The sequence below is a fragment of the Megachile rotundata genome, chromosome 15 (assembly GCF_050947335.1).
Source record: "Megachile rotundata isolate GNS110a chromosome 15, iyMegRotu1, whole genome shotgun sequence".
Classification (NCBI taxonomy): Eukaryota; Metazoa; Arthropoda; class Insecta; order Hymenoptera; family Megachilidae; genus Megachile; species Megachile rotundata.
Genome location: NC_134997.1, coordinates 12632616 through 12654580, shown reverse-complemented (window position 1 = coordinate 12654580; position 21965 = coordinate 12632616). Strand labels below are relative to the sequence as shown.

The following is a 21965-nucleotide window of genomic DNA, read 5'->3' as shown; positions in this document are numbered from 1 at the left end:
TATACGCAGTATTCGTTCTATTCGTTTTCTAGATAGTAGCGCTTATGTCAGTTTATATTATTTGACACACAAATAAACCACGTGTATAAAACGTTGAGTGTTTTGTGATACACGAATTGAAATAATTGTATCGTATCTACGTTGAGAGCAACGTGTTTTTCATTGAATAATACCTCTTAATAAAAAAACTATTAACGATGTTCAATCAAAGCGGAGGCCTACGAACTGGTACTTCGACATCATCTAATCCAATGCAGGATTTTGAGGTTGTTTCTCCTCCGGATGATTCTATCTCTAGTCTTGCATTTAGTCCTGCATCTATTCCACAAAATTTTCTTGTCGCCGGTTCGTGGGATTGCAATGTTCGCTGTTGGGAAGTTGAACAATCTGGAAAAACAGTTCCTAAATCAATGCAATCTATGGCAGCTCCAGTGCTTGATGTTTGTTGGAGCGACGTAAGTTTACTTTCTTTATAGCAAACGTTGCTAAGAATAACACTATTGCAATAAGTTTTTAAAAATGTATAATGCGTTTGCCTAATATAGGATGGGACAAAAGTATTCATGGCATCTTGTGACAAAACAGCAAAATGTTGGGACTTAGCTTCAAATCAGAGCATTCAAGTAGCAGCTCATGATGCACCTATTAAAACTTGCCATTGGATCAAAGCAAGTACATATTCATGCCTTATGACAGGTTCCTGGGACAAAACATTAAGAGTGGGTTTTTATTCATTTACTGCAATCCTTTTTTGTAATCTTCAAATATTAATAATTAAATTCTTCACAGTTTTGGGATTTGCGAAGTCCTAAGCCAGCAATGACTATAAATTTAATCGAGAGATGTTACTGTGCTGATGTTGTAAGTACATACAGCTATCATTTTAGAACATAATTAATGTTTCAACTATATATAATGGTTAAAACTAAAACGTTTAATTGCTATAGGATTATCCAATGGCTGTAGTAGGGACTGCAGGCAGAGGACTAATAGTTTATCAATTAGAGGGCAGTCCTAGGGAGTACAAAACAGTGGAATTAAGTTTGAAATACCAGTATAGATGTGTTGCTATTTTTAGAGATAAGAAAAAGGTTCCTACTGGTTTTGCAATTGGTAGTACAGAAGGTCGTGTAGCAATACATCATTTAAATTTAAGTTCAAAAGAAAATTTCACCTTCAAGTGTCATAGAACGAATGGAACTCCTAATGGATATCAAGATATTTACGCGGTTGGTTAAGTTTAGATACTTTTGTTCTTCAAAGTTTGTTTCATATTTAATGTGAATTCTGTTCTTTGTTTAGGTCAATGATATTGCCTTTCATCCAGTTCATGGTACTGTTGCAACTGTTGGAGGAGATGGCACATTTGGATTTTGGGATAAAGATGCAAGAACTAAACTAAAGTCTTCAGAACCTATGGAACAGCCTATTACTCGCTGTTGTTTTAATCACAATGGACAAATATTTGCTTATGCAGTGTCTTATGATTGGTCAAAAGTAATTTCTTTTTATACGATTATTACATATGTAACTTCAATATGAAGTTATTATATAAGATATTATTTTGCATCTTATAGAGGACTGAAGGAAATAGAAAGTTATGAATATTCATAATACTTTTTAAACTTCAATTACTTTAATTTCTATACATAATGTTGTTTGAAATTAATGTTTATTTAAAATGATATCAACTATATTTAACATTTCTAGGAAAGAAGATTATTAATAGTAATATGTTTATGTTACAGGGTCATGAATATTATAATCCAGCAAAGAAAAATTCCATATTTCTTAGACCATGTTTTGAAGAACTAAAACCTAAAGCCTCACCGTAAATCAGAGGAGCACCGACTAATTAACTTAACGAGTTTCTGAATTCTGTGATGTGTTTCAAGATGCTAGATTTTATAATTACAATTACAGGTTATACTGTTCTTATGGATAAATTATAATTTTCCTATCTTTTAGCTACACGAGACATTTTCTGCCATTATACCATTATAATAAATTGTAAATAGTTTTGATATACAATACAATTGTAGTTTACATTTTCATTATGTATATATTTCACTTTTTCACACAAGCTTATTGTACAAAGTAGTATATACATGCAAGAAGAGTCTTATTCCTTTTTTGTCCGTGTAAAAATGTAAAAAAATAATTTTAGTAAAAAATTCTTTTACATCTCGAAACTAATACAAAAACTATCCTTCATCTATTTGGTTTTTGAAATAAATATAAATCCAATCACATTTTAATAAATTAATACCATTACGTTGTATTATTAATAAAACAAAATTTTTTTATATTAATACTATGTTATTATAATTTAAAAATCATTAAAACATTAATTATTTCCTCAAAACCAATAGATTCATTTATCAATGTTTAATTATTAACTATTACGAAAAACGGATGTAAAAGTTACATTTGTATTGTATGTATATCAATTGTTTCGTTACAAATGAGGAAATGTTTAAACAAGAAATATTTATAAATTTCATTATTCCGGATTATAATTGAAATCTCAATTTTTCTATAATTGATCAAGAAATACTAAATCTTAGACAGAAGCTGCTCTTCGTATAATTAAAAAAAAGACGCAATTCTTTTTATAAGAAATACAACATTTAGTTTATTCTGCGAATTTCTAAGCAATAATTTCCTAACAATACCGCGAAAAAAGATTGGTGTGTATCTATGATTTTTTCAACGTATATTGTCCCATTCGATGTGTTTACAAAATTAACATTCGTTCGATTAAAAATTTCGTTTCGTTTCCGGAACAAAAGTGGACTAAAATCGTTAAAGGAAGTTGAGGGATATCGGAGCCGAAGAGTTGGGGCGAATTGGACGTGACTTTGCGTTACCTATCTGTAGGAAAAAAAGAAAAAAAGGAAAAATGTTACATGACATCCTTTTTAACATCACATTTCTTAAATGATTAATATTAAAAAGATATTAATTAATGATTATTACTAGCGATTAAGAATTAGATAATATATTAATACTAATAGTGTACAACCATACGTTATTTTTTTTTCTTGCGGGCGTAAGGATAAAACATCGTGAAATGTTTTTCTTGTATTTAGGCTCGTGTCTAATCGGTTTTTGAATAATATTACTTTTTTCTCATTCACTCATATACATACAACACGTACACGCTTACGCACAATATATTTTAACACGCGTACACAGGTTTTCATGTATTCTAGTTTGCTTGATGTTTCCTTCCACGCGTAATAATAAGGAAATAAACACGTACTCGGAATACAGGCACACTTCCATCTGCCTTTCCGCCTCGGCAACAATTTGTTTTTCCCTTTTATCGAATCTGTTCAAGAGGAGAGCAGCTTCGAGTCGCATTTATATTACATTTATTTCAGCCCGTTGCTGTTCTCTCTTAAGGATGAATTACATCGAATCTTTATGTTATTTTCTTAATCGTTTAAGGACCTTCATTAAAGTGTCCGATTAAGTTTCTTTCCCTTTCATCGGAAATTATCGTTAAGCTCTCTGCGTCTTCCTCTTTTTTTTATGATCATTCAACAAAATAAACTCTAGCGACAGTAATCATCGGTAATTACATCGTTAATTTTACGTATATACATACGCTTTTAGTTTTAATATGTATATAGCGGAGTAAACATTTATATACTAGATCTTGAGCGAAGATCAAACATTCTTATCGATACTCTTTTATAATCTATTTTTGTGTTTTTAATCCTGTTTCTTCTCTGTTCTTGATCTTTTGTGTTTCTCTTCGCTCAGAGACTTTTTCATGCAAAATCACGCAACTTTGCTCAACTTTGCAGTAATTTAGGCGAAACCAAATCCTTCGCTACATTCGTGGATCGCTTTTAACAAATTCGTGCGGAGCTTGTCGTAAGTTTCATAAACGGGCAGATCCAGTTGATTGAAACTAAGAAACAAAAATTTGTCGTTAAAGTTACATAACGGTAGGAATTGAATTTAATATGAGTATAGAACTATCCGCAGTCAACCTTATATTTTTTAGGAAGTCATAGAAATTATAAAATATAAATAGATATACAAAATTTACCATGTATGTGCCGAGGGAAGTCTATCCGTAGATCTATCTTCACGGTGAATTTGGAATTTCTGTATACCATTCATTCCTTCTAAAGCAGCGAAACCTTGCAGCGGTACTTTCGAAGTTCCAGTGACGAACTGTAAAAATTTAGCTCTATCTGCCTGATCGAAACCACGTAATGCCCGCCAGAACCACTGGATCTAAATTAAGAACAAATTGCATATGTAATACTGATTTACACATTTTTCCATAACATTTAAATTGAAGTACATACTTGTAGAGAATTTGCGCTATACTTATGATATTCAGTATTGGCCTTAAGATCTTCGATATCTACATTAGGTAATCCACTAATTAACAACTCAAGTTCTTGCTCATTGAATATAGAGATCAGTCGTTTCGGAATAATATCATAAAAACCTTCTAGGAACGCGTTCAACCTAGACAACAAGTCAAGAAAAGGTTTGTATCTTCCAAATACATTCTGTATATTTATAAAACAATAAGGTTATTTATATATAATGCTCATTGCTTCTCTTTACTTACTGTTTACGGATTGCTCCAGTCATTTTCATTTGACACACGAGCCGAATGTATTCTAGCTTCGTTTCTTCAGTCACGACGATGTTACGTCCGTTTGGTATTAAATCACGAACATCGTTCACGCCGAATTCATTAACCTAAAAATATAATATATAAGTTAAATACTTGTCGATATATTAACACGTAAATCAAACATATTTCAAGTTACCTCCGTGGAAAACGTTAATTCGTATCCAAGATCGGCGATATTGTGTTCAGTGAGATATACGAGACCCTTGTAAAAGCTATAATCTTCACTTTCCATATCAGTATGTTTTACTAGTATTCCCAGAATATGTTTATAAAAACTACGTGTAAAGTAACATTCTAGAAGTTTGTTGTCGTAAATTGCTTTGGCTGTAATAATATTTGTCAATGTTAGTTAAAGAATAGGATATATTATAATATTCTTCTAATATATTTTCGAAATTGAGCATATAATAATTATGTAGCTATTGATTATATCAGGAAAGAAAAACTTACCAATAACTCGACCAACAAACTTGTAGTAACATAAGTGGTTAGGATTACAGTGCGAAGAAGAATTTATCATGTAAGTCACTCGGTCGCCAGGACTTACAGTGAACAGGGCATACATAGGATTGAAAATTTCTCTAGAAATGATGACATACCATTCTCTAAGCAATCCTCCAGCATCTTGACCTTCCTCGCCTAGAACGAATAATCGTTAACATAAATATAATTTAAAAGCAAAATTTGTCATACTATTTATCCTCTTTTTTACCTTCAAAGACGATGTAAAAACGATTTTTCCATTCGTCCGCATTCCGCCTGTGAAGTTGCCGGAATGAATCTTCAAAGACATGACTTCTACGAACGTGTACTGCTAATTCTTCCCTGCGGATGCTTTCATCCATTCGTTCCAATTCTGTACGGAAGTATCGTCTTTTCACGTCGAAATCAAGAACTCTAGTATGATCCACTAGCACGGAAAATGGTCCATCCGCTAAATGCGTGGTTGTCTGGCGAAGAATTTGGTTTAGGACAGTTCTGTGCGTTTCTGTAATCAATATACAAAGGATTAAAAATTTGCTACAGTTACTAATCTTCATGATATTTAAGAATTCATTAACAGAATCGAAAGAGATAATTCCCGAAGAAAATTTCATACCAGCAAATTTGAGGAACTTCAGTTGATCCGGTGGTAGCGTCTTCTGTGGCGGAGGTGTCATATCCCATGAAGTGTTAATAGTAGTTTCGGACTGGGATGTACCTTCGTTGTCTGAGTATATAGGTGAAACTGGTGCTAAATCGGGAATAACTTCCCGGTTATCTGCATTTGTATTTAGTTGGCGATCACGAGAAATACTCGATGATGAGTGGACCAAGAAAAATGCTTCTACTGCGGGCTGTAAAACTAAGACTGCATGATGATCAGGAGTATATTCAAGTTCCAATAAACAGGCGCTAAGTGTTTCCCACAAATGATCCAGTACTAAACTTTCACTTAATAATGGAAGCTTTTCTTCGGCTATAAAAAAAATTAGATTATGTATTTTTTATTCTGAATTTATTTAAGTAATGGGATCCTATTTTTTATAAAATAATTACCTCCTTCTGAAGATTGGTTAGTGTTTGCAGTATCTACAGAACTTTCAGAAGTTTGATTGGCTGTAAATAAATATTAAAACACATGTAATTGATTGCTTCTTAAAAGTGAATCTTAACTACAAAATTTTCTTTTGCAAACGTACCTGTTTTCTTACTATTCGCTAAGCGCACAGCTTCCCTTATTTGTACGATCACTTTAAGTATTCTTAAAAAGAATGCCTGACTAGAAGTTTTGCTAACAAGGGCAGCCATGGATGGTAACTGAAGATCACTTCCAGCTTTAACTTTACTTGGTGCAGTGACTACAACGCTCTCGTTTGTAAACCTGTCTAAAAGAATTCCTCGGGAACCTCCACTGCTAGTCGAAGGTTGCTCTTCCATAGAATTTCGTCTCAATTCACGGTTCAAAACTTTCAACTCCATCATCAAATCTTTGATGTGTTCGCAAACGACGTTAGCCAATTCCATAGCGCCTTCCAACAATAATTTCAATATTAATTGTCTAGTAGGATCAGGACAATGGGACAAATTAAGCAACAAGGCAGTTGCATCTTCTAATCCCTCCTCTGAACAACTCTTGCTGGTTAAAACTTGTACAGCCAACCTGAGATGTTCTTCAGGCGCAGCGATACACTGCTCTTTGTTCATTTCCATTCTCTTGTTCTTATTTCCTTCCTGTCTACAATAAGGATTCACTTCCGTCAATCCAATCGAGATCAGAGAGAGCAGTCTCAAAAGTTTATCTGTTAATTGGCTGCTGCGTTTGATGACCGACCAATTCAGCATCGAAATTAATTGACCGAAAGCAGACGACTCGAAAGTGGTCATGCTATGTTCTGAATCATTTCCTAAATTCGAGTTCGAATGTGACCTAGCGACAGATTTTCCTTTCTTCGAGGCACACGAATCGAGTTTCAACAGCATGTCCCAGAAATCTGGTTGATCGCTTTTTCCTGGTTTCGATGTAGATTTGCTTTTTAAGCCAGCTTCTTCTTTGTTACTTGAATCTTTATCCTTGTTACCTTCTTTGTCATCTGAGTCTTTAGATTTGATTGGCACAAAGTATCCAGGGAAGCCTTTAGCCAACGATATGAGGAGTTCCAATGTATGTCTATAAAAAATATATATGATTGCATTTCAGAACAATGTGTATTCCTAAACTTCAAGATCACTATATTAATTAATTTACCTGCAAACTGTAGGTGCTGCTTGAGGATGGATTGCGATACTGCTACCTTGCCTCTCTGACTTTTTACCACCGTGTCTTACAATATGGAAAACATTTGCTCTGCAGCCTAGTGCAGCATCAATGCTAATGTTTAACCATGACTGCGCACTACTTCTTTGGTCAAAAATTTTAGGAGCACTGAGGAAAAACAGAGCGTCTTATAATACTGATTTAAATCTCATGTAAATTAAAAAAAAATAAAGTTTCTTACCAATAATCATGGTGCATCATCGGTACCAAGCTTTTCCTTCTAAATTTCCCACCGAAATCCATGGCGATATCTTTATTCTCGTCGTTACTTCTTTCCATGATACTTAGCAAGGCTCTAACCACCCATTCTCTTGTGCTACCATGATAGCAAAGATTCCTGATAACTCTATGAAGCCTCAGCGTGTTAATTTTTGGCTCATCAACGAACAACAACACGAGTACGCAAGCCATCGATTCATGATCCAATAACTGTCTGCCTCTGAGTCGTAAGCTAGAAACTTGATGCGTTATACCAGAATCAAAGCGGGTGCTCCAGGGGTCCCACTGACCTCTTTGTGCTACGGTGTGGATTTCATAACGATTACCACCACCTGTACGTCTAGCTGAAGTCCTAAGTATACTTGATAAGGTGGTATTTCCTTGGCTAACGTGGCTAAGGAATCTTTCTTGCATGATGTGTCGATTTCGAGCCTCCCATTCTCTGCGAAGATTTTGAGCTTCCTGGGCCAAATCCGGAGGAAGAACGGAGATCTGTGACTCTTCCATGTCAGTCAGAATCGCTTGCCGAAGGGCAGGCTGCAGATTCTGGAAGAATGCAGCCGCGTCGACTGGATCTTCAGGATTGGCGCTTGCAGCTGCATGTCGTTGTTGTTCCAAGCGTTGTTGAGCGAGGACTTCTTCTTGAATCGCTGGTGGTAATGCAGCTAAAAATTCAGGATTGACTTCGACAGGTCCTGTCACTTCCTCCACTACAGTTGCCTGTGCTCGTTGCCTGATTCGTTGAAGTCTAAGCTGTTCGGCTATGACTTCGTCTCGCATATCTTCTGGCAAGGCAGCTAGGAACGATGGATCTACGCCATCCGGCAGTTGCTGGTCTTGAGACTGAGATTGCTGTTGTTGCTGCTGTTGCGATTGTTCCTGTGATTGTTGTGGTTGTTCCTGTCGCGGATGTTGAGGCTGTTCTTGTTGCTGTTGTTGCTGTTCCGATGTCTCTGCACTAACGTTTCCTGATGTGGAAGTAGTAGGATCCTGATTTACGACATTGGCGTTTCGTTCAACGTTCGACTGACTGTCGTCGGTGAAAATTCTAATCCATTCAGACGAATCAATTTCTCTTAACAAGACTTCGTTAGCTTCTTGACTGAAATCGACTACTATAGACGTGTTGGAACGGTTGGACGTATCGTTAGTGTTGGATCCCTCGACTATACGTTCAGATTGTCTCAGTCTGCTCGCTTCGGATGCACAAGGTCCAAGAACAGAGTCAACTATACTTTCGGCGAGTTCTAAAGTTGGATTTCGGTTGCTGATTCGAGGATCCCTGGGTTCTGACGGCTGTTCCTCTGGCGGTGGTGGAGGCGATCGTTCCTCGTCTTCTTGGACTGTCGTGTCCATCTCACCTGTTACATCGATTATGTCCTCGTCAGGTGTGCGTTCAGATCGACTTGCTTCAACGCAAGTTTCAAATCTTGGGACAAAGTCGGCAATATCCTCTCTCTGCGACGTCGATGCCGCTGATATTTGTTCTTGTATGGGTATCACAGCGGAAGAACCAGATTCCGTGTTATTCATATGATCCTTTCCTTCTTTACCATCTTTTTCATTTTTCTTCTCAGAGGCGTGTTGCTTTTTGCGTCTTTCCCTTCGTTCTGCCAATTCGGCGTTTCTGTACTTCTCCAGTCCCGGGATCAGTTTATATACAACACCCATACAACAGTCTGTCTGGGAATCACCGTCCAACAATTTACTTTCCTCGATCCACCAATGTAGAGCGGTCGGAGTACTATTTAATGTGGCTGCTAGGCTAGGTCCCAGAAGGTAGCCAGACTGATCCACGAGGTCTATTTGCTCTTCGTCTTGGTTTGTTAATATTCCAAGACCATTATCCATTAAAACAACCCGTGTATCCCGGAAACTGGAAGCTAACACCTGACTGGCGGATAAAGGAAGCGCTTGTGCGGCTGGTCCTAAGAGTCTTTGCAGTATTACCGGTGGATTCGGGTTGCGTGAATTTGGCAATTGGAGATATTGGAACCTCCGCGGCCGTATAGCTCTCTGAGTCCTTGTGCCACTGGCATCCAGACCACCTTGTGGTGCTAACAGCGGATGCGAATTTATACCGCTACTTTCAGAGACTGAAGGAGGGTCATCGAATAAGCCCAGAGGTAAGGGAAACGTTGTATTCCACGGAAGACTAGATCGCGGTGTTACCGTAGCAGAGGTATTTACATCATCCTGAGTATCGATATTGTGTCGAATCATCACGACATTGCTACCGTCCCGTTCTGCTGATGGGAACATGCGGAAAACGCCACTTTCCCCGACGTCTTCGTAAATCTCTATTCCATCCTCTTCATAATTCGAAGATTCCTCCTCCTCCTCTTCCTCCTCTTCCTCGTTTTCTTCTCCGTCATCTTCTTCCTCCTCCTCTTCATCCTCATCGTCTTGCACCTCGTCCTCGTTATCGTCAGAAGGATTGCTGTCGGAATCTGAATCAGAGCTCAGCAGATCTTCTCGTATTGTGGCGTCCCGTGTTGGGTCGAAGTCAGCTTCGCCATCCCGTATCGCGAGACTCTCGTCATCGATGTCCATTGGTCTGTGAGGGCGCGAGGACTGATCTTCCGTCACACCAGAGCCGTCCCTGGAAAACAATACACTACTTGATTATAAGTACAGCAGCTTACATGAACCTAAAATAATAATTTTTAAAATAAAGTTTTTTAATATGAATTTGACAAACATACAGTATGCCCTATTGAAATGCCTTTAGTTTGTGGTACCATAATTATTATAAACCAAACCATTCCTTCGTTAAAAGATTGAAATTAAATTTTTATTGGACGTATGCACTTAAATCTGGCACACTGTACATTATTTAAAAATAACATTATTTATGATTACCTCTCAAGAAGTTGATCCATGATATCTTCAAGGACGGCTTCCTCGTGTACTTGGCTTTCAGAAGTAGGTTCTAGGCTTTCAGCCGTAACAGATATGTCATGTTCAGTATTTTCTGCATCCTCGTTTGTCTCCTCTCCAACTGCGTGTGTGGCTTCCGACGTAGTAGTTCCTGTTTGTTCTCCGATAGGTTCTTCTTGAACCGTCCTACTTTTTGGTTTTGAGTATTTATTGTTAACAGCACCAGGCATTGGTTGATTTATGATTCGAGACAGTGTTTCAAGCGGTTTCAAAGCAGCATTGATGGTACCAGCCATATTAGGACTCGAAAGGTCAAGACTATGTGGAATCTTTGCTAGATCAGTTATTATTCCTTTCCTTAACATAATTCTCACAATGTAATTGACATTGTTACATTGTTGAACTTTCAGAGAAGCTCTCAACTGATTATGTGGAGTTGGTGGACAGCTATCAATCATGGTGGAAATCAAACCGATCAGCAATTGCAATTGCGAGTGTTTTTCTGAGCTTTCAGGGAGGGCTAAGGTTCTTGTCAATGCTGCTTTCACCTCAGTAACCAAAATTGTCTGAGCATCAGGCGAATGATTGCAAGAAGCTATCGCAGCTATCAACATCCTTGCCATGTTATATTGTTTATCGTTGGAATTTTCTGGTAACATTGGTAAGAGTTTGTCCAAGAGAAAGGCAAGTGCAGAAGTATCCTCTGTCACCATTTCACTTTGTCCTGCTCTGTATACGTGTTCTGTAATTAAACCTGCCACCGCGCTGTATGAACGAACTGCTTCAGCAAGTATCTTCAAGATAGCAGATTTTGCCAGCAAAGGTTTCTTCGCTTCTTCAGGTTCAGCTTTGCTGTTGCTGCTAACATCTGGATAGATTTTCATAGGAATTATTTGGGAAACTTGATCTTCGTCATCAATAGTATCATTCATTGTAGTTGCATTATTCCTTAGAACATCCCGTCGAGAAGATGTTGAGCATTCCACAGTAGAATTTAGATAAGCCGCCTTCTTTTCAGGGCTTCTTGTAGGTGTCGAGGATTTCTCGTCAGAAGTAACTGGTGTAGGCTTTATCAGAGCATTCAGCAAGTCCTTGACTACAGATATAGACGCTTCTTCCACCATAGGTAAAGCTGATGTGTGGCTGGGTGGCAGGGCCTTCACGATCAACCTGTTGTCACCGTCTTCTTTCCTTAATAAACTGATGTCTACTCGCAAAATGTTTGCACAAACTTCTCTATAGACTTCCGGGTTACGACAAACAGCGCTGTTGATTTGGCGAGTCATGAACAAAATCTCCTTGCACGCTGGTGGTATATTACCTTGGGTACGACTACGGATTACTTTTTCCATAGTTTGACGAAGAGTGCGCGGTTCCTCCAAGGCGTGGCGAATAAGAAGAGTACTGAGATTGATACAACCAGCGAAACTACTCGATTCAGCCATATCCAAAAGAAGTTTCACGCCTCCTTCTCGAACAAATATCTCAGCATTCTCGTAATCTCTCGTGAACCGCAAACATACCTTCATTGAGGCATGCAAAGCATCCCGATCTACTGGAATGGCCATCAATTTTACGCAAGCACGTATGATACCTGGTGCCATACTAGGGTCCAGTCCTTGGAGAACGGTGTTTCTTTTATCGTCCATTCGGTTCTCATCGGTGTCCATGTTCGAGTCAGAACCAGATCCACCATCTTCGTTGCCCATGTGTAATTTAAAGCCCATTGTGATGGGTCTCCTATTATCGCTATCTTCGTTGACTTGTGTCATGGTAGAAAAGTTGATCACGTATCTTCGTTTGTTGCACATTACTCTGGTGCTGGATTCGCCAGCCCAGTATGCGTCGTTAATTATTCGATTATTTACAGATGAGTATAAAGTCCATCTTCCTGTACTTAAGTCGAACCACTTCCACAATCTGTTCGTTATCTTGTACATGAATTCTTTTCGCTTCTTTAATATGGCTACTTTTTCCAGACGTTCTATCAGCAGCAATAATGGTGCCAGCCATTTAGGAGTTTTCGCAGAGGGTGTATCTTTATTACCTTCCTTAACGATTTTATTTTTATTAGCTGTAAGTGGACCCTCGCTTAACACCAACAAACGTACAAGTTTGTTCAAGATTGCATATTCTTCTACGATCTGGGCACATGGAACTCGCATTTCCTGAAATGTTCCCTCAAAAAACATGGTGTACAGATATATACGTCCAGTGACCTTGTTAGCTTCTTCGCATTCTACTAACTTTGCACCAGCATTTGGATCTTGACTCTCGGCAATTCCTATCAGGTAGTCTATTAGACTGCCAATTTCCTTCATGAGTTGTCGTAGCATGTTATCACGCCATTCGTCCCCATTTCTTTTAGCAATAGCGACTAACAAATCGCAGATTCTGTACACAGTATCAGGCATTAAGTCCAGTAAGTTTAAGCACTGACTGAGCGCGTTATGTGTGAATTCATCTATGCTTTCTGTTATGGTAGTCTCACGAGTTTGTTTTTCTGAGCCGAAAACTTTTCGCGTTTCCGTTTCACCAAGCGACATTGCTATGGCGTGCATTATCTGATCGTCGTCAACTAATTCCAAATCCATAACAAGATCTTGTCCACTCGCATCACCTGCTGGTACATCTGATCTTCGTAAAGTAGCAGGATTAGTCAGGAGGTAATCTGTGGCTTGTTCAACGGATAACGTATGAAGCAAAGCTTCTATGCAGTGAGCTCTGCTGAAACCCATATCCATTAGTTGTCTAAGATGTTCTGGATTTACGTCTGGTTCTAGTTCCTCTCTATCGGATATTGTTCCACCAGCTCTTGCGATTCCGCTGGTTCCGCTAGTGATACCAGAAATTGCTTCTCTGATGTCTTCTTCTTTCTGAGAATGTTCTTTAATCATTTGTTCACCTCTTAGAATGTGTCGCAAAATAGATAAAATTAATTCTGTCATATGTGCTCCATAGCTCTTCAATGGTTTCTTTCCCCACATTAGCATTACTGCTTCAAAAGCTTCCTTGTGAATATCAGTCAAATATTTTATTGCATCGAATGTTTCGTATACTTTATACATTCCCGTACATTTTACGACATCAACATAAGGTGAATCCAGTAGAGTTTTAGGATTCACCATCTTTTCTAAAATCATGAGCCAACCGTCCAAAAATTCTCCGGTACAATCAGGTAAATTTGGATGTTCTAATCCTTCAGCTAGTGGAAACTGTCCTCCTCCAGATAATACCCAATGGAAAGCACTGAAAATATGTGCATATAATTAAATCACCTGAAAACTAAGCAGTATATGTATTGGATGAGTTCTAAATACTTACGCAAAGAATGCATTTTGTCCACCTAGCTTAACGAATTTTTGGAGCATCTGATGAAACGGATAACCTTTTTCATCAAACAGGGCGGGAGGTACGAAACTCAAGGTGCACATTAAGAAAGTCACTTGAAGTTTAGGTACCGTTGACGGAGGTAACTTGTCCCATGATAATCCACGAATTAGTACATAATTCAAAGCAGTTGCTACACTTCTTGCTGCTTGCGGAGGAAGAGCTGGTATTGACAATTGCTGTGCTCTGCGCTGTCTGATTGGAGAACCCATGCAAAGTTTTACGAGTATAGCAAAAAGTTCTGCTAATGCTCTGCCCATTTTGGACGTGAGTCCTAGTAAGTGCTTCGGATACGCGAATCGATGAGAACTTGGAGATGCTCTTCCTGTATTAGGATTATTTGGTTTCTCGTCCACCTCCATGGGAACTGGTGGTGGATCGGTACTTAAAGCTTCCATGGCTGTTGTCATTCCGTTACTTCCCATATCTGAGGATGCAGCACCAGACCAGCTAGAACTCTCACCCTCAGTCTTTGATTCAGGTGGTACTAGTTTGTCCATATCTTCTTTTCCAAAGTCACAACCAGGCGGAATAAAATCTTCTGTAGTAAGTGCCAGTAATGCTGTACTTTCCCAAATCAGAGCTGTGTATAGTTCTGAAAGACCTTTCAAGACAGTGAGACCTAGTTCTGATCCCCAGTGGTTCATGGCTAAATTTCTGATCTCACTCTGACTAGTGCGACACACTTGAGCAAACATTATTATATATCCGTAAGCGGCGTTCATAGCATGAAGCAGAGGTGTCGCAGTGTCGCTGGTAAAGGCTGTTTCCAAATTTGGAGCAGAAACGAGCTCGTGTAACAAAACAGAACCTCCTGGAGCTTCCATGTAGTTGTACAATGGTTTCAACAAGTTTAAAACCTCGTTTAACTGAGATAGTCCGGTTTTTAAAACTAGTGGTTCGCGAGCAAGATTCTGAAAATAGAAAAAAGTATGAAAGATTAAAATTTGTGTAGGATGTCAGACATTGCAAACATTTTTACAAAAATTACAAGCCTCACCAAAATACTTTTACAAACTGTAGCCACAGCTTGAGCTGTCTGTGTGACTGAATAATCAACGGGTAGGTTAGGTAACCCCAAAATTGACAATAGTGGTACAAGGCCTTTTTGGGCAACGAATTCTCTGCAGTGATCTTCCGTTGAGTTATTGCTGAGAATAGCGTCAACGAATTTTGTTACATTCTGTATGTATTCCATTAGAGCTATTGGAGTTTTTTCTCTAGGTTGAGGTGGTGGACCAGGTTGTGCGGAGGATGATGAAGATTGTTCTTCACGTTGAGGATGGGAACTCGTACTGGCTTCCTCTTCATCATCTTCTTCTTCGTCACTACTGCTTCCACCTCCGCCACCTCCTCCATCGCCGGAATCTCCAACGCCAACTCCAACAGACTGTCCAGAAGATTGACGATTTCCAGAATTCGAGTTCGATTGAGAATTATCGAATTTATCCTCAGCTTGCAAGCAAATATAACGGGGATCGCAACCCATTACACAAAGCTCTTCTAGCAGTTTTATAACAGCAGCAATTGCGTCAACCTTCAAACTCGGTTGATGCCTCATTAGTTCATCCATAGCATTGCCCAGATTCGAAGCTGTGTCACCTAACGGATCCGTGCTTCGACGCCGTTTCATTGCAGGAAGATACATTGGCGATAATAATACTTTAAATAAGCGTTCGAACGGACGTCGTTTTACGAATGACTCTAGACCTCGTTGATTTAAGCACAGGGCACTGAACACGTTAGGCAGTGATCCCAGAACTTCTCTACTAGCAGGGATTTCTTTAATGAGTAAAGCGTGTAACACAACGTCAGTCAATCCATTATCTTGCAGAGACGACAACAAAGAAGGTTCTTGAAAAACGTACACAGTTACAACATCCGTCGCAAGAAGGAACAGAGAAGGGCCATAATACTCTGAATTACTAATAATATGTTTTAAAGAGGAAGGTAAAGTGCCTTCCATAACATGTCTAATGCTATCAGAGAAAGTTGGATCCTGAATAATCTTTTTTGTAAAATTTAACATTGATTTTAAAACCGCAGCACGTTGAGGCAGACAAGTTTTCCCAGTTTTTAAAGACGAATAATCCGGTATTTGTTCGTTCTTCTCATCCGCTTTGGAACTCATATTTTCATCTTCCGACAACTCCATAGGATTAGAGGATTCTTCGCGTTCATCGAACGCTTCGTTCATGCGACGAGAAGTTGCAGGATTCTCGTCTCGATCTATCGATCGTTCCCGAGTTGTCGGCGGAGTTTCCTGATAATGCATCGGTTCAATTTCAAAGGGTTGTTCCTTTCTGCAAATATTTACTTCCATATCGAGGCGATTAATAAAGCTTGCTAGGCCACCGTGTGCTTGGAATCCTTGCATGTCTATATTCGTTATTAAATCTATCACACGAACTGCTCTCGTTACAAACTGTAACAAAATCGATTGTATATATAAAATAATCATTAAAGAAATTTATGTGTGATATAACAACAAAAGGCTAGAGAAATCTTACCGTTATGTGTTCCAGTTCGCTTCCAGGCCAGTTTATAATTTTTAATAAGCTTTCCATCATTCCGCAACTGACGAGAGCCTCACCTCCGGCTTTGTAACTCGCTAGGTGATAAAGAAAGCTAAACAACGCCGTTACGAGCGACAAAGGAAAAGGCTGCCCATCAGATTGCGGTGAAATCAATGACGTAATGCAAGTGCGAATTAATACAGGAAGAAATCCGTGATACGAACTAGCTCCAGTGACGTCGATAATCATGTTTAATCTCGAGCCAGGTTTTCTGATAAATAAATTTAGTATTAGTCATACATTAGTAATATAAAGAAGATTTTTATTATTGCATTTTAAAAATTTTGCTTACTTTGGAAAGTGTGAATTACGATCTAAATGAATAATACTAGTGAGAGTTCGCAGTGCTGCTGCACGAATTTCAACAAGATGTGCGTGTGGAAGTTCCAACAATTCGACTAACTCTTCTAAAAGTCCAGGATGCAGTAAACAACGGGCATTTTCTTCCAGTTCGCTATTATATACAAGTACTGATAATGCTTGCAATCGAGCATGTACGCACTGCAAACGTCTTCGATAATCGGAAAAACTATGTGCCAGCCTTATATGTGTGAACAGCGCAATCTGTCGATCTTGGGGTACATTATAGACTTTTAATAAATCATTCATTATCTGTGCTGGAGTTTTGCCAAGTTTGTCTACATTTTCTATATGTATGCATGTTACAAGATTTGTTTGTCCAGATTTCTTTGTACCACTATTTGATGTGGTATTTGATGCATCAGATGTTGGATTTTCTGCATAAAATTCAAAATGTAATGTTGTGGCACTTGCAGGTAGTGGCTAAAAGAATAAAAAAAACATTAGAATATTGCAATATGAAATATATTATGACAAATAATATATCATTATAAAAAATTACTTACTTTATCTGGATATTCTTTACAACACTCTGCTAAGCCAAATCCATTTTCTTTACCGCCCCAACTCTAAAAATTACATACAATTTTTTTAGTTTTTGGCATGTCATTTATTTCATACTTAGATTAGTATAATATTCAATTTACCTCAGCCAGGAGATTAAGTCTGCTTAATAAAGCTTGTCTTTTGTCATTGTTCAAACGTGCAATAAAATTACTACGTTTACTAAACATATAAAGAATGTTTAGTACACCAAGTACAACATGCATGTCACAACTTGACAATAATGTTACAAGATGTTCCATACTGTTGTACAAATGCCGCGAGTATGAATGTTCAATGACAAGTGTTGTGAGATGGAGAACCCAAAGAAGAAGTTCTTTTGCCTATAAAAAGTAGAATAATGATTTGTTAAAATATTTATTTTACTTTTAATCAAAGTTATACAACAAATGTATAAGATAGTTGTACCTCTCGATTTTGAGGGAGATCACAGGCTAATTCCCATGGATTGTCTGGACTTTTTGTCGCAGCCTCTTCCAAAATACTATCGCTAAGATCTAACACATCAATCCAATGAAATAGTTCACATTTTCCAAAAGTCCAGGCATCTATCTGTTTTAGCTCTTCTAGCAACTCTGCATGGGAGCATGAGCGCAGTTTGCTTATAAGGGCCTGACATTCTGCAGGCTAAAAATTTATTTATTTATAGTACAAAGCTTGTGTATTAATTCATTAATATGAAACATTAATTTTCATTATAAATTGTTACTTACTGGTACAGAAGTGTACTTCCTCAATTTATTTCTATCAATTTTCATTTTGGCAGATAGAGAATTTCTTTGTCAATTTAAAATCTGAAACATTATTATCAATTGATCAAATTACAAAAAGTTATCTTTTTAAAAGGATATGTTATATATAGATGGATAAGGATATATATTTAAATGTACACGTATATACATATTGCCTTTTAAAATTAAAAGATTCAATAAAATCACAAATTTTAAATAGGCTAAATTTATAGCATAATATTATCTAATCACATAAAATTATCAGGTATCTTTCATATCTTTCAAAATATGATGGAATGATTCACATGTACAAGTTCATGCAATTATATCACTCAGTTGCTGCAATATTGACTCAGGTCTCATTTTACTACATTCACAGTATCAATTAGACAAAACTTTTATTAAATATTTTATAGATTGCACACGAGCAACTTAAAGAAGTTGTCATCTGACTAGTTAACAAAAGCAACAAGATCCTTAAACACTCAATAATTCAACACTAGTACAAAGTTTCTGATCAAATTTCTAAAATACATTTCTAAAGATATACATATATATATATTAACATGTTAATGGGTCAATATACCATTTTTTAAATGCAATTTTATGCACAAATAAAATCACTTACATTAAATAAAATTTGTATAATTCTTACATAAAGTTGTATCCTAAAATGAAATATTGGCCATTAATGGGTTAGAGGATTTCAATTTTTCTTTTAAATACACAAATATTTTAAACAATATTAAAGTGCAACATTACAATGTAACAATTAACATAATACTTAAATATTAAAGATTTTATTATTTTTAAACGAATTATAAGAAATTTCCATATGGTCGAAAAAATTAAAAATAAAACAATTCATATTAATAAATAAATCTTTGTATATCGATGATTTTAATGACAAAATTTATCAACAACGTTGTATGTCGTAAGAAAAAATTGTATCGATTAAAAAAAAATCGGAATAATCTGAGACACGACATTCATAAAATGAGTAACAATGACGTTACAAACCTCGCGACAAAGCTCTAAAGCACGGACAATTTGTACCAAATCGTACAATCTACGTCATCGATGATTATTCGAAGGAAAAACCTAAATAAAGAAATACACGAACGATTACAAAGAAAACAAAATAAACAAAGAAGATGTTGAAAAAATATGTAAAAAATTGCAACAAATATTGCAATGTTCTAGAAGATTGCACCGTTAGAAGGACAATAGGAACGAAAACAACCTGGATTCTCGTTAAGATGCAGAGTCATCGGTTTCTAAGGCCTAACCTAACTAGGCCTCCATTCGAGGAGCACGAAGCAACAACAAAGGGACGATGTGCGCACAAAAAAATGTCAAGATAACGAATATAGTTTAAAAGTGACAAGAGCAGGAATTAAACTATTATGGAAAAAATTTGCGCGCAGAAAATGCAGACAGGTAGTGAAAGCGGAAAAGTGGTACTCGTGGCAAAACTCACCTAGAGATAAGCTGACAAGGATTCGATAAAATGGTCCTTGTCGTACGGCCTTTCGATAAATTCGAGGTCGGAACGATGCGGCATCACGGCCGTCGAAAACCGTTCCGTCGGTGGTTCTTACCACCTTGATCGTCCTCGATTCGATCGTATTTTCTCGCCAATGAGACGCAGATCGCGATTTCACACGGGATGAAAAAGAAAATAAAACCGAATGATCGGAAGCGACGAGAATCGACCGGTTTCCGTGGGGCTGGACTATCGAACGAGATCAAAACAAAACTTGACGAGTGTGAATAGAGCGCGATCCTCTTCTATCGCTTAGCGCCAATCGGAGTACCGATCACCGCCATTTTACCGAGGCTTTCCACCGAGGATCGTCCACCTTTCCTTTTAACCTTTTCGTAACGTGCTTCCGGACGCGAGCTTCTCGAACAATCTCACGAAAGTTCACGACCTTCGTACGACACTGCACAACACTGTACACGACTCGATGATTCGACTACGAACACGATTTCAATCGCGCTCAGTGCACTGCACTGGCTGCCTGTGCACGCATACTCGTGTAATAACACTGAAGACGAGGCTGAAACGATGCAACACTGACTATCCACTGTTAACTGATCCACATCTTTTATCGAGAAATTTCTGAAAATCGTACGCTTGCATTCTATCGCTGCGCAATACGGGAATTATGTGGCAAATGCGTCCTACTATTCACGGATATTTCTGATTCGTTCGCTTCCGAGAAACTCTCCGTGTGATAGGACGCTTCGTAACCAGCCGTAACTGTTCATTGTTAGGGCGCGTTTAGAATGGACGACAGATAGAGAGAGAATCCGTTCGTTCTCGTTTAGTGAAAACGACGATCGAACAAACTCAGGGACGGCGTAATATGCGGGTGAAAAGAGGCGATAGTCCAGAGGAGACTGAAAGTTGGAAAAATGTTGAAACTTAAAATTGCGGGATTTGTCTACCTTAGAAAGTAGAGTAAAATTTTATAAAGGTTATCCTACTTCACTTGTGTTTTCTGCTTTCACTTAAAAGATTAGGAAAATAGTACCAAAAAATGATTTTCTTTGTTATCGTTTTATTGTTAAGCCAGCCCTGAATGAACGATTCATTCGGCCATGTCAAATTACTGAAACTGATCGAATGTTCCGGAAGATCAACAATTCCTAAATATTTCTTCAAATATTTTCGTTGTAGTTTATGTTTTAAAATACTTTTAAATAATAGCACACTCATTGAAATTTAGTAAGTAAATCTAGTAACTTTTTGGCAACAATTGGCATTAGTCCGATGCATCTCAAAAACATACGAGTTTAAATTGTACTTATTTTGAACTTGTATAGAAGCTGATCGTCTTATCAATTTAAAATTGAATATGCTGGATGCATTGAAGAAAAAAGAAGAAAGAACGAACAAGTAATTTCATAAAATTTTATTTATGCAAAATATTACATAACATCATAAATAGGATACAATGTAGAGTAACATATCTTGACAGTAGTATTTTCAATAGAAAGCGGCTTTCTCGAATCCTCACTAAATATTCTTTTCACTTATTTCACAGCAGTTGTCACTTCAACAAATCGTCGAAAATGAAACTTTGAAGAGTTTCGAGTTGTAAAGCATGCAAAACAATTAATTCTTCCGAGGAGAGGAATAATTTACAACCATTCTGTGACAGAGCTTCAAGTAAGAGCAGTCTTCCGCGTCTTATAAGAATGTCCGCTGCAGTATCAGTCGTAGACGGAAACGAAGAGACGGGTGAGTACTTCATGCCTAATTATTTTTTAAGAAAAATTATAAATAATGTTGATATTAATAATATTATATTGAAATGTAATTCTTGTTCTATAGTTATAGGAATATATTATTATTCAATGGTGCTACATCTCTATCAACAAATAATTCCTATGTCATCAAGATTCGACATTATCAACTTCCTCTGCTACTGAGTTGTTAATTTTTTATAACAGTTTCCTATGTTATCAACTATCTGTAATACTTAGTTTCTTTGCTACCAAGTTCTTATGTTATATATCAATCTACTATATTATTAATCTACTATGTTACTAAGTTACCATATGATTATCATGCTATGTTATTATTATAGTGTTCCAGGATGCGTACTTTGATCGTCACGTTGTTCTTCGTCACGACCGTTTGCTTAACTGGAGGACGCGGTAAAAGCCACGGGCAATTTTGCAGATACTGGTGCAGAACGCCGGACAATCGATATTATTGCTGTCCGTCGGGAAAAACTGAGAGTTGGATGGAATATGCCTGGCATAAC

At 37.4% G+C, this 21965-nt stretch overlaps 2 protein-coding genes and 2 long non-coding RNA genes across 7 annotated transcripts; 2 read left to right on the top strand and 2 right to left on the bottom strand.

The window, feature by feature from the left end:
* The first annotated feature begins 42 nt into the window (after positions 1-42).
* Positions 43-2054, top strand: Rae1 (ribonucleic acid export 1). Its single transcript, XM_003703442.3, has 6 exons — positions 43-455; positions 546-719; positions 790-861; positions 948-1229; positions 1303-1497; positions 1749-2054. Exons 1-6 carry the CDS (start codon positions 198-200, stop codon positions 1833-1835), a joined length of 1068 nt encoding a protein of 355 aa, XP_003703490.1. The 5' UTR covers positions 43-197; the 3' UTR covers positions 1836-2054.
* A 552-nt stretch (positions 2055-2606) lies between these two features.
* On the bottom strand, positions 2607-20487 carry HUWE1 (HECT, UBA and WWE domain containing E3 ubiquitin protein ligase 1). 3 transcript variants are annotated; one of them, XM_076540006.1, is made up of 23 exons: positions 19667-20487; positions 19207-19287; positions 18169-18249; positions 17864-18082; positions 17539-17778; positions 17398-17460; positions 16824-17314; positions 16466-16742; positions 14956-16380; positions 13890-14869; positions 10548-13814; positions 7648-10302; positions 7398-7574; positions 6352-7319; positions 6209-6268; positions 5769-6128; positions 5382-5657; positions 5120-5308; positions 4806-4993; positions 4601-4734; positions 4329-4494; positions 4064-4254; positions 2607-3922 (listed from the first exon to the last, which is right to left on the bottom strand). In XM_076540006.1, exons 3-23 carry the CDS (start codon positions 18211-18213, stop codon positions 3820-3822), a joined length of 12474 nt encoding a protein of 4157 aa, XP_076396121.1. In that variant the 5' UTR covers positions 18214-18249; positions 19207-19287; positions 19667-20487; the 3' UTR covers positions 2607-3819. The 3 variants fall into 3 exon arrangements, with proteins under 3 accessions (XP_076396121.1, XP_012141275.2, XP_076396122.1); XM_012285885.2 differs by lacking the exon at positions 19207-19287; XM_076540007.1 differs by lacking the exon at positions 19207-19287 and having other exon boundaries at positions 7648-10287.
* Positions 20488-20675: 188 nt separating this feature from the next.
* On the top strand, positions 20676-21765 carry LOC143265824 (uncharacterized). 2 transcript variants are annotated; one of them, XR_013040571.1, is made up of 4 exons: positions 20676-20920; positions 21019-21091; positions 21240-21436; positions 21530-21765. It is a non-coding gene; the product is annotated as an uncharacterized LOC143265824 (long non-coding RNA). The 2 variants fall into 2 exon arrangements; XR_013040570.1 differs by having other exon boundaries at positions 20676-21091; positions 21530-21764.
* LOC143265827 (uncharacterized) lies at positions 21093-21964 on the bottom strand. The gene is made up of 2 exons (XR_013040574.1): positions 21803-21964; positions 21093-21451 (listed from the first exon to the last, which is right to left on the bottom strand). It is a non-coding gene; the product is annotated as an uncharacterized LOC143265827 (long non-coding RNA).
* Position 21965: the final 1 nt, after the last annotated feature.

Excerpts from the sequence above, each read along its gene's own strand:
- Rae1 (XM_003703442.3), top strand. The coding sequence starts at position 198 with ATGTTCAATCAAAGCGGAGGCCTACGAACTGGTACTTCGACATCATCT. Across the intron at positions 862-947 it reads GATGTTACTGTGCTGATGTT|GATTATCCAATGGCTGTAGT; the intron begins GTAAGTACATAC and ends TAATTGCTATAG. Across the intron at positions 1,230-1,302 it reads GATATCAAGATATTTACGCG|GTCAATGATATTGCCTTTCA; the intron begins GTTGGTTAAGTT and ends TTCTTTGTTTAG.
- HUWE1 (XM_076540006.1), bottom strand. The coding sequence starts at position 18,213 with ATGAAAATTGATAGAAATAAATTGAGGAAGTACACTTCTGTACCA. Across the intron at positions 18,083-18,168 it reads GGAAGTACACTTCTGTACCA|CCTGCAGAATGTCAGGCCCT; the intron begins GTAAGTAACAAT and ends ATAAATTTTTAG. Across the intron at positions 16,381-16,465 it reads GCGAACTGGAACACATAACG|TTTGTAACGAGAGCAGTTCG; the intron begins GTAAGATTTCTC and ends ATTTTGTTACAG.